The 13,031-nt window shown below is 34.4% G+C and overlaps 1 protein-coding gene across 1 annotated transcript in view; it reads left to right on the forward strand.

Moving 5' to 3' along the window:
* The first annotated feature begins 446 nt into the window (after positions 1-446).
* The window catches only part of LOC133575081 (homeobox protein Mohawk-like), a 53,010-nt gene continuing 40,425 nt past the window's right edge, over positions 447-13,031 (forward strand). Inside the window, exons 1-3 of the mRNA XM_061927546.1 lie at positions 447-592; positions 703-862; positions 935-1,088. Coding sequence (XP_061783530.1) covers positions 447-592; positions 703-862; positions 935-1,088 — 460 coding nt within the window. The remainder of the gene's footprint in view (positions 593-702; positions 863-934; positions 1,089-13,031) is intronic.

Here is a 13,031-nt window from a genome sequence, read left to right on the forward strand (position 1 = left end):
CACGGTATTTGCTGACACGATTCTCGGGTTCAACCGCACCGAGACTCGTACGCCTCGTGTAGAAAATGTGAGATCATGTCGAACAAGAATCTTAAGAACCACGTTTGCCGTGCAATACTTTGCATATCTTTGCAAGGGTTCCCTCACAGAACTCCTCGGAGGACGGGGGATTGGCCGGTGGGAGGGCCAGTGGGCGGTGGAGACGCAGGTTATTTGAACTCTCCAAACAAAACCAGATGACGTCCTCCTGGTTTTCAGACTCCTCTCACAAGGGACTGACAAGACGGTCTTCGTTTTCCAGAGGAAAGACCAAGGACTATTCAGCGTTTTCACCAACTTCCTGTCATTTGTACGTCAATGTCCCTAGGATGGGAGACCACTGCGTCATTTTACTTCTGGAAAACTGCTGATGCACCTGTCAAGAGACGATGAACACGGTCGCTGGGATGACGTCTGAGACTTTTCCTTATTTGGAAGACAACCGACAGGATGAACAGAGGACTAGGCTGAATTGTCTATCAGGCGCGCAGAACGTGGACCTGCTCCAGTACCAGGAGACCACAGAGAACCCTCTGAAATACAGGAAATATGGGTATGCTCATTTTCTTTTGGAATAACAGAACCTGAACTTTCTTTACACTGTCATGTTTCTTCTCCGGGATTATGTTGCATGCATATGGTTATTGTCGGAACCTCCTCCAGGTCTCGCCTGGGTGGGGTCAAAGTCCGCCACAAGCGACAGGTGCTGCAGGACATGGCCCGTCCGCTGAAACACTGGCTGTACAAACACAGGGACAACCCGTACCCCACCAAGACCGAGAAGGTGCTGTTGGCGCTGGGCTCCCACATGACGCTGGTACAGGTGAGACCGTGGCCCGGGGAGATAAAACCAGCACAATCTTTGCCGTGTCTTCACTTAGCCGTGTCCACTCAGGTGTCCAACTGGTTCGCGAATGCCCGACGGAGGCTGAAGAACACGGTCAGGCAGCCGGACTTGAGCTGGGCCTTACGGATCAAACTGTACAACAAATACATCCAGGGGAACGCGGAGCGACTGAGCGTGTGCAGTGACGACGCCGACTCAGATGGTGAGGACACTCGCATGACCTCGTGATGACATTAAGTAGATCTCATTCGCCGCCTCAGCCCCACTACCTATCGACAAGAAGCCTTTTGGCACTAATGCAGGGGTGTCAAACGCACGGTCCGAGGGCCGGATCAGGCCCGCGAACAGGTTTCATCCGGCCCGCAAGATGAGTTTCAATCAATCAAAGTTTATTTATATAGCCCTAAATCACAAGTGTCTCAAAGGGCTGCACAACCCACAACGACATCCTCGGCTCAGATCCCACATCAGGGCAAGAAAAAATTCAACCCAGTCGGATACAATGAGAAACCTTGGAAGGGACCGCAGATGTGGATGGATGTCGAGTGGATCTAGTTAATAGTGTGAGAGTCCAGTCCATAGAGGATCTAGTTAATAGTGTAAGAGTCCAGTCCATAGTGGGGCCAGCAGGGGATCATCTTGAGTGGCTCTAAGTCAGCAGCGCAGAGACGTCATCAGTTGATGACGACTTTGAACAGCTAGCGCTTCATTTGCTAAGTATGAAAATGAACCTGAAATTTTTGAATGAAAGAAACTGCTGTTCTAAATGTGTCCACTAGATAGCAATTATTTGTATATTTGTAGATGTTGCTACATATGTACAAAATAAACCACATGATGTTAGTGCACCAGTCGAGGAAAATGATCAAACTACATAAATCATTTTTTTGTTATAATTTTGTTATCTTGATATATTGAAAATTAACACCAATGAGTTGACTGATGCAGTTTTATATTTACAGTAAAATTACACTGTAAATTTTTTTACGGTAAAATGCTATCAACTGAGCTGCCAGTTCTGTACCGTGAAAATCAGTGGTACCATTTTTTTTCCATTTACAGTAACATGCTGAAAATAAACACTGTACATTTTACGGTAAAATTTTTGCGACTGACCTTTCAGTTTTTTTACTGTAAAATCTAAAATAATTTTTTACATAGTACATAAAAAAACTAATAATTTTGAAGAAGAGCATTTTACTTTACATGAAAAAAATAGTACCACTGTTTTTTGACCATAAAATGCTGGCAACTGAGCTGCCAGTTTTTTACTGTAAAAAAACGGTGGTACTGTTTTGCTGTTCACAATAGTACACGGTAAAATCTACAGTTATCATTTTTACGGTAAAATACGGTATTTAAGTTGTCAGAATTTTACTGTAAAAATGCAGTTTTATATTTACAGTAAAAAAAACACTGTAAAATTCTATCAACTGAGCTGCCAATTGTGTACCATTTTACAGTAAGATGGTGAAAAAAACACACCATTTACAGTAACATTTTTGCGACTGACTTGTCAGTTTTTTACTGTAAAATCTACAAATTTTTTTACATCTTAGATTTGTTTACATAAAAAAAATCAATGTTATGAAATTTTATAAAAATGGTTTGTGAAATTTACTGTGGGTTTTTTTTACAGCATTTTACTGTACATGAAAAAACAGTACCACTGTTTTTTGACCATAAAATGCTGGCAACTGAGCTGCCAGTTTTTTACTGTAAAAAAAACGGTGGTACTGTGTTGCTATTCACAATAGTACACGGTGAAATCTACAGTTGTCGTTTATACTGTAAAATCCGGCAGCTAAGTTGCCAGAATTTTACTGTAAAAATGCAGTTTTATATTTACAGTAAAAAAAAAACACTGTAAAATTCCATCAACTGAGCTGCCAGTTTTGTTCCGTGAAAAACAGTGGTACTGTTTTTTTTCCATTTCACAGTAACATGCTGAAAAAAACACTGTACATTTTATGGTAAAATTTTTGCGACTGACCTGTCAGTTTTTTTACTGTAAAATCTAAACATTTTTTTACATTGATTACATTACTATTCGGTAAAATCTACAGTTGTCGTTTTTACGGTAAAATCCGGTATTTAAGTTGCCCGAATATTACTGTAAAAATGCAGTTTTATATTTACAGTGAATTTTATGGTAAAATGTTATCAACTGAGCTGCCAGTTTTGTACGGTGAAAAACAGTGGTACTGTTTTTTTCCCATTTACAGTAACATACTGAAAAAAAAACCTGTTAATTTTACGGTAAACTTTTTGCGACTGACCTGTCAGTTTTTTACTGTAAAATCTACAATTTTGTTTACATTGTACATAAAAAAACAAAACATTTTTATGAAATTTTATAAAAATTATTTGTGAAATTTACTGTGTTTTTACAACATTTTACTGTACATGAAAAAACAGTACCACTGTTTTTTGACCATAAAATGCTGGCAACTGAGCTGCCAGTTTTTTACTGTAAAAAACAGTGGTACTGTTTTGCTATTCACAATAGTACACGTTTTTTACGGTAAAATCCGGTATTTAAGTTGCCAGAATTTTACTGTTAAATTCAGTTTTATACTTACAGTAAAAATACACTGTAAATTTTAAAGTAAAATTCTATCAACTGAGCTGGCAGTTTTGGATCGTGAAAAACAGTGGTACTGTTTTTTTCCATTTACAGTAACATACTGAAAAAGAACCTGTACATTTTACGGTAAGATTTTTGCGACCAACCTGTCAGTTTTTTACTGTAAAAAAACGGTGGTACTGTTTTACTATTCACAATATTACACGTTAAAATCTACAGTTGTCATTTTTACGGTAAAATCCGGTATTTAAGTTGTCAGAATTTTACTGTAAAAATGCAGATTTCTATTTACAGTAAAAAAAACACTGTAAAATTCTATCAACTGAGCTGCCAGTTTTGTACCGTGAAAAACAGTGGTACTGTTTTTTTCCATTTTACAGTAACATGCTGAAAAAAACACTACATTTTACGGTAACATTTTTGCGACTGACCTGTCAGTTTTTTACTGTAAAATCTACACATTTTTTTACTTTGTACATAAAAAAACAAATCATTTTTATGAAATTTTATAAAAATTATTTGTGAAATTGACTGTGGTTTTACAGCATTTTACTGTACATGACCATAAAATGTTGGCAACTGAGCTGCCAGTTTTTTACTGTAAAAAACGGTGGTACTGTTTTGCTATTTACAATAGTACACGGACAAATCTACAGTTGTCGTTTTTACGGTTTTATCCGGTATTTAAGTTGCCAGAATTTTACTGAAAAAAATGCAGTTTTATATTTACAATTAATTTTACGGTAAAATTCTATCAACTGAGCTGCCAGTTTTGTACCGTGAAAAACAGTGGTACTGTTTTTTCCATTTACAGTAACATGCTGAAAAAAACACTGTAAATTTTACGGTAAAATTTTTGCGACTGACCTGTCAGGTTTTTTTTACATTGTACATTAAAAAAAAAACATTTTTATGATATTTTATAAAAAATATTTGTGAAATTTACTGTGTTTTTACAACATTTTACTGTACATGAAAAAACAGTACCACTGTTTTTTGACCATAAAATGCTGGCAACTGAGCTGCCAGTTTTTTTACTGTAAAAAACGGTGGTACTGTTTTGCTATTCACAATAGTACACGTTTTTTACGGTAAAATCCGGTATTTAAGTTGCCAGAATTTTACTGTTAAATTCAGTTTTATATTTACAGTAAAAATACACTGTAAATTTTAAAGTAAAATTCTATCAACTGAGCTGGCAGTTTTGGATCGTGAAAAACAGTGGTACTGTTTTTTTCCATTTACAGTAACATACTGAAAAAGAACCTGTACATTTTACGGTAAAATTTTTGCGACCGACCTGTCAGTTTTTTACTGTAAAAAAACGGTGGTACTGTTTTACTATTCACAATATTACACGTTAAAATCTACAGTTGTCATTTTTACGGTAAAATCCGGTATTTAAGTTGTCAGAATTTTACTGTAAAAATACAGATTTCTATTTACAGTAAAAAAACACTGTAAAATTCTATCAACTGAGCTGCCAGTTTTGTACCGTGAAAAACAGTGGTACTGTTTTTTTCCATTTTACAGTAACATGCTGAAAAAAACACTACATTTTACGGTAACATTTTTGCGACTGACCTGTCAGTTTTTTACTGTAAAATCTACACATTTTTTTACTTTGTACATAAAAAAACAAATCATTTTTATGAAATTTTATAAAAATTATTTGTGAAATTGACTGTGGTTTTACAGCATTTTACTGTACATGACCATAAAATGTTGGCAACTGAGCTTCCAGTTTTTTACTGTAAAAAACGGTGGTACTGTTTTGCTATTTACAATAGTACACGGACAAATCTACAGTTGTCGTTTTTACGGTTTTATCCGGTATTTAAGTTGCCAGAATTTTACTGAAAAAATGCAGTTTTATATTTACAGTAAAAATACACTGTAAATTTTTACGGTAAAATTCTATCAACTCAGCTGCCAGTTTTGTATAGTTTTGTAGCACAGTGCCTTTCCAAAATTTTTTCACCAAGTACCACATAATGACCAACATTAAAATACAGTAGCGTAGTAGGCCCAAGTATTCTTCAAAAACGAGGCAAAGGTTAAAAAATGTAATATTTGTGTCCACTGCAACATTACACACAGTTTGAACAGTAACACTGTGTTTGAATATTTAATTAAGTCATTTACAGCCCGCGTACTAGGGCTGTGAAGCTTTCCGCACCACACGGTTCGAGTTGATTCGATTCGATTTTTGGGGGTAACGATTACATTCTCAGAACGCCCATACGCACTATGAAGTGCAATATGTATTAATAAATGTTATTTATTATGTAAATACCAGGATTTTTTTTATTCTCAAATATTAAAACACAGTGTTACTGTTCAAAACGATCCTCGATTCAAAATCCATACCTTTTTAACAACATTGGGTGCCAGTTCTATGATGAACAACATTCCTCCATAAAATAGATAAACAGCTTTGATACATTTCTATATTACTTAAAGGGAACTGGTTTTGTTTAATAAAATGCTTACCAAATATTTTAATAAAGTCAAACACAAATAAGGCAATGAGAGAAGTATCCAACACTTCTCTTTTCTAACGAAAATATGTACAGCCGATATGATCAACATCAGTGGTGTCAAACTCATTTTAGCTCAATTATAATAAAATTATATTTCATTATAATTGTTTATGTTTCATTTCCATATAATAAAACATAGTGTTACTGTTAAAACTGTGTGTAATTCTATAGTGGCCAAAAATATTAAAAAAAATAGTTGCTTTTAATGAATACTTGGGCCTACTACGCTACTGTATGTTGACGTTGGTCATTATGGTGGTACTGAGGTGGTATCTAGTGAAAAAAACGTTGGACAACCAGTGCACTATAGTATTTGGGACTTGCCTCTAGGACTAAAACGTGGCAAAATCCTCGTCCCATCCTGAACACATTTTTTTTCAGCCCTTTTTAATCTCTTTACCAGCTGACCAGTATGATCACTGAGACAGTGCTACTATTTTTGCACACCACTACTGAATCCACATCACAGCATTATTGCACCTGACGTACACTGTCTGTAAATGTGTGTGAATACACTAAATGTACAGTACTACTTATTTTATGTATGTTTGACACAGTAAAGTAGCAAATAGAAGGACATCCACGGCTACCCTCCCTTCACTGTTTGTCTGTAAAATTGTTATAAGTACGCCTCTGCATAACATGGTATCATTTTGAAGAAAAATAAATATAGATCAACTTACAACAAAAAGAATAACTTTATTATCACTCTTTTATTTGCATCAGTCTGCATGAAATGTTGAAAAAAATAAATCTTTATTTAAATTATTGCATTTTTTTTTTAAAGTTGAACCATTTGATACTGAAAAATAAGTAAACTCAATAAATATAATGAATTAAAATTGATCAGCAATATTAACTCTAGTATATAAAATATTCTAACCTACAAAACAAAAATGAATAAAACAATGTGTGCATTTTTTTAATAAAAAAATTAGGAAATCAGGATTAATTGCAACAATGAGCACATTTTGTAGTAGCTTGGAAACACGATACTGCATGATACTGATAACGTACGTTCCCCGGGGTTCTGACGTTGATTTGACCGTTGAATTTTGGTCATTTCCCAACTAATATTGTACTACACAAATACAACAATGAAACAACATGTTTTTTGACGACGTCTAACCAATGTCGGGTTCTGACATTAATTTGACCATTGAATTTTGGTCAATTCCCAACCAATATTCTACTACACAAATACGTGTTTTTTGACGACGTTTAACCAATGTTGGGTTCTGACGTTGATTTGATCGTTGAATTTTAGTCATTTCCCAACCAATATTCTACAACACAAATATAACATTGAAATAACGTGTTTTTTGACGACATTTAACCAATGTTGGGTTATAACGTTGATTAACCATTTAAATTTGAGTATTTTCCAACCAATATTCTACTACACAAATACAACATTGAAACAACATACTGTTTGATGACGTTTAACCAATGTTGGGTTCTGAAGTGGATTTGACCATTGAATTTTGGTCATTTCCCAACCAATATTCTACTACACAAATACGTGCTTTTTGACTACGTTTAACCAATGTCGGGTTCTGACGTTGATTTGACCGTTGAATTTTGGTCATTTCCCAACCAATATTCTACAACACAAATATAACATCGAAATAACGTGTTTTTGACGACATTTAACCAATGTTGGGTTATAACGTTGATTAACCATTTAAATTTGAGTATTTTCCAACCAATATTCTACTACACAAATACAACATTGAAACAACATACTGTTTGATGACGTTTAACCAATGTTGGGTTCTGAAGTGGATTTGACCATTGAATTTTGGTCATTTCCCAACCAATATTCTACTACACAAATACGTGAAACTACAGGCTTTTTGACAATGTTTAATCAATGTCGGGTTCTGACTTTTAACCAATGTTGGGTTCTGACGTTGATTAAACCATTGAATTTTGGTCATTTCCCAACCAATATTCTACTACACAAATACAACATTCTTTTTGACGACGTTTAATCAATGTCGGGTTTTGACGTTGATTTGATCATTGAATTTTGGTCATTTCCCAACCAATATTCAACTACACAAATACAACATTCTTTTTGACGATGTTTAATCTATGTCGAGTTCTGACGTTGATTTGACCGTTGAATTTTGGTAATTTCCCAACCAATATTCTACAACACAAATATAACATTGTAATAACGTGTTTTTTGACAACATTTAACCAATGTTGGGTTATGAAGTTGATTTGACCGTTGAATTTTGGTCATTTCCCAACCAATATTCTACAACACAAATACAACGTTGAAACAACGTGTTTTTGACTACGTTTAACCAATTTTGGGTTCTGACGTTGATTTGACCATTGAAATTTGGTCATTTCCCAACTAATATTCTACAACACAAATACAACGTTGAAACAACGTGTTTTTTGACGACATTTAACCAATGTTGGGTTCTGACGTTGATTTGACCGTTGAATTTTGGTCATTTCCCAACCAATATTCTACTACACAAAAACAACATTCTTTTTGACAACGTTTAATCAATGTTGGGTTCTGATGTTGATTTGACCATTGAATTTTGGTCATTTCCCAACTAATATTGTACTACACAAATACAACGTTTAAACAACATGTTTTTTGACGACGTTTAATCAATGTCGGGTTCTGACGTTGATTTGACCATTGAATTTGGTCATTTCCCAACCAATATTCTACTACACAAATACAATATCGAAACAACATGCTTTTTGACGACATTTAACCAATGTTGGGTTCTGACGTTGATTTGACCGTTGAATTTTGGTCATTTCCCAACCAATATTCTACAACACAAATATAACATTGAAATAACGTGTTTTTTGACGACATTTAACCAATGTTGGGTTATGAAGTTGATTTCACCGTTGAATTTTGGTCATTTCCCAACCAATATTCTACTACACAAATACAACATTCTTTTTGACAACGTTTAATCAATGTTGGGTTCTGACGTTGATTTGATCATTGAAATTTGGTCATTTCCCAACTAATATTCTACAACACAAATACAACATTGAAACAACGTGTTTTTTGACGACGTTTAACCAATGTTGGGTTCTGACGTTGATTTGACCGTTGAATTTTGGTCATTTCCCAACCAATATTCTACTACACAAATACAACATTCTTTTTGACAACGTTTAATCAATGTTGGGTTCTGACGTTGATTTGACCATTGAATTTTGGTCATTTTCCAACTAATATTGTACTACACAAATACAACGTTTAAACAACATGTTTTTTGACGACGTTTAATCAATGTCGGGTTCTGACGTTGATTTGACCATTGAATTTGGTCATTTCCCAACCAATATTCTACTACACAAATACAATATCGAAACAACATGCTTTTTGACGACATTTAACCAATGTTGGGTTCTGACGTTGATTTGACCGTTGAATTTTGGTCATTTCCCAACCAATATTCTACAACACAAATATAACAATGAAATAACGTGTTTTTTGACGACATTTAACCAATGTTGGGTTATGAAGTTGATTTGACCGTTGAATTTTGGTCATTTCCCAACCAATATTCTACAACACAAATACAACGTTGAAACAACGTGTTTTTTGACTACGTTTAACCAATGTTGGGTTCTGACGTTGATTTGACCATTGAAATTTGGTCATTTCCCAACTAATATTCTACAACACAAATACAACGTTGAAACAACGTGTTTTTGACGACGTTTAATCAATGTTGGGTTCTGACGTTGATTTGACCGTTGAATTTTGGTCATTTCCCAACCAATATTCTACTACACAAAAACAAGATTCTTTTTGACAACGTTTAATCAATGTTGGGTTCTGATGTTGATTTGACCATTGAATTTTGGTCATTTCCCAACTAATATTGTACTACACAAATACAACGTTTAAACAACATGTTTTTTGACGACGTTTAATCAATGTCGGGTTCTGACGTTGATTTGACCGTTGAATTTTGGTCATTTCCCAACCAATATTCTACTACACAAATACAACATTCTTTTTGACAACGTTTAATCAATGTTGGGTTCTGACGTTGATTTGACCATTGAATTTTGGTCATTTCCCAACTAATATTGTACTACACAAATACAACGTTTAAACAACATGTTTTTTGACGACGTTTAATCAATGTCGGGTTCTGACGTTGATTTGACCATTGAATTTGGTCATTTCCCAACCAATATTCTACTACACAAATACAATATCGAAACAACATGCTTTTTGACGACATTTAACCAATGTTGGGTTCTGACGTTGATTTGACCGTTGAATTTTGGTCATTTCCCAACCAATATTCTACAACACAAATATAACATTGAAATAACGTGTTTTTTGACGACATTTAACCAATTTTGGGTTATGAAGTTGCTTTGACTGTTGAATTTTGGCCATTTCCCAACCAATATTCTACAACACAAATACAACGTTGAAACAACATGTTTTTTGACGACATTTAACCAATGTTGGGTTCTGACGTAGATTTGACCATTGAAATTTGGTCATTTCCCAACTAATATTGTACTACACAAATACAACATTGAAGCAACATGTTTTTTGACGACGTTTAACTAATGTTGGGTTATGAAGTTGATTTCACCGTTGAATTTTGGTCATTTCCCAACCAATATTCTACTACACAAATACAACATTCTTTTTGACAACGTTTAATCAATGTTGGGTTCTGACGTTGATTTGATCATTGAAATTTGGTAATTTCCCAAATAATATTCTACAACACAAATACAACGTTGAAACAAGGTGTTTTTGACGACGTTTAACCAATGTTGGGTTCTGACGTTGATTTGACCGTTGAATTTTGGTCATTTCCCAACCAATATTCTACTAAACAAATACAACATTCTTTTTGACAACGTTTAATCAATGTTGGGTTCTGACGTTGATTTGACCATTGAATTTTGGTCATTTCCCAACTTATATTGTACTACACAAATACAACGTTTAAACAACATGTTTTTTGACGACGTTTAATCAATGTCGGGTTCTGACATTGATTTGACCATTGAATTTGATCATTTCCCAACCAATATTCTACTACACAAATACAATATCGAAACAACATGCTTTTTGACGACATTTAACCAATGTTGGGTTCTGACGTTGATTTGACCGTTGAATTTTGGTCATTTCCCAACCAATATTCTACAACACAAATATAACATTGAAATAACGTGGTTTTTGACGACATTTAACCAATGTTGGGTTATGAAGCTGATTTGACCGTTGAATTTTGGTCATTTCCCAACCAATATTCTACAACACAAATACAACGTTGAAACAACGTGTTTTTTGACGACGTTTAACCAATGTTGGGTTCTGACGTTGATTTGACCGTTGAATTTTGGTCATTTCCCAACCATTATTCTACTACACAAATACAACATTCTTTTTGACAACATTTAATCAATGTTGGGTTCTGATGTTGATTTGACCGTTGAATTTTGGTCATTTCCCAACCAATATTCTACAACACAAATATAACATTGAAATAACGTGTTTTTTGACGACATTTAACCAATGTTGGGTTATAACGTTGATTAACCATTTCAATTTGAGTATTTTCCAACCAATATTCTACTACACAAATACAACATTGAAACAACATACTGTTTGATGACGTTTAACCAATGTTGGGTTCTGAAGTGGATTTGACCATTGAATATTGGTCATTTCCCAACCAATATTCTACTACACAAATATGTGAAACTACAGGCTTTTTGACAATGTTTAATCAATGTCGGGTTCTGACTTTTAACCAATGTTGGGTTCTGACATTGATTAAACCATTGAATTTTGGTCATTTCCCAACCAATATTCTACTACACAAATACAACATTCTTTTTGACGACGTTTAATCAATGTCGGGTTTTGACGTTGATTTGATCATTGAATTTTGGTCATTTCCCAACCAATATTCTACTACACAAATACAACATTCTTTTTGACGACGTTTAATTTATGTCGAGTTCTGACGTTGATTTGACCGTTGAATTTTGGTCATTTCCCAACCAATATTCAACTACACAAATACGTGTTTTTTGACGACGTTTAATCAATGTCGGGTTCTGACGTTGATTTGACCGTTGAATTTTGGTCATTTCCCAACCAATATTCTACAACACAAATATAACATTGTAATAACGTGTTTTTTGACAACATTTAACCAATGTTGGGTTATGAAGTTGATTTGACCATTGAATTTTGGTCATTTCCCAACTGATATTGTACTACACAAATACAACGTTTAAACAACATGTTTTTTGACTACGTTTAATCAATGTCGGGTTCTGACGTTGATTTGACCATTGAATTTGGTCATTTCCCTACCAATATTCTACTACACAAATACAATATCGAAACAACATGGTTTTTGACGACATTTAACCAATGTTGGGTTATGAAGTTGATTTGACCGCTGAATTTTGGTCATTTCCCAAATAATATTCTACAACACAAATACAACGTTGAAACAACGTGTTTTTTGACGACATTTAACCAATGTTGGGTTATGAAGTTGCTTTGACTGTTGAATTTTGGCCATTTCCCAACCAATATTCTACAACACAAATACAACGTTGAAACAACGTGTTTTTTGACTACGTTTAACCAATGTTGGGTTCTGACGTAGATTTGACCATTGAAATTTGGTCATTTCCCAACTAATATTGTACTACACAAATACAACATTGAAGCAACGTGTTTTTTGACGACGTTTAACCAATGTTGGGTTATGAAGTTGATTTGACCGTTGAATTTTGGTCATTTCCCAACCAATATTCTACAACACAAATACAACGTTGAAACAACGTGTTTTTTGACTACGTTTAACCAATGTTGGGTTCTGACGTTGATTTGACCGTTGAATTTTGGTCATTTCCCAACCAATATTCTACTACACAAAAACAAGATTCTTTTTGACAACGTTTAATCAATGTTGGGTTCTGATGTTGATTTGACCATTGAATTTTGGTCATTTCC

The sequence above is a fragment of the Nerophis lumbriciformis genome, linkage group LG03, assembly GCF_033978685.3.
Source record: "Nerophis lumbriciformis linkage group LG03, RoL_Nlum_v2.1, whole genome shotgun sequence".
Lineage (NCBI taxonomy): Eukaryota > Metazoa > Chordata > Actinopteri > Syngnathiformes > Syngnathidae > Nerophis > Nerophis lumbriciformis.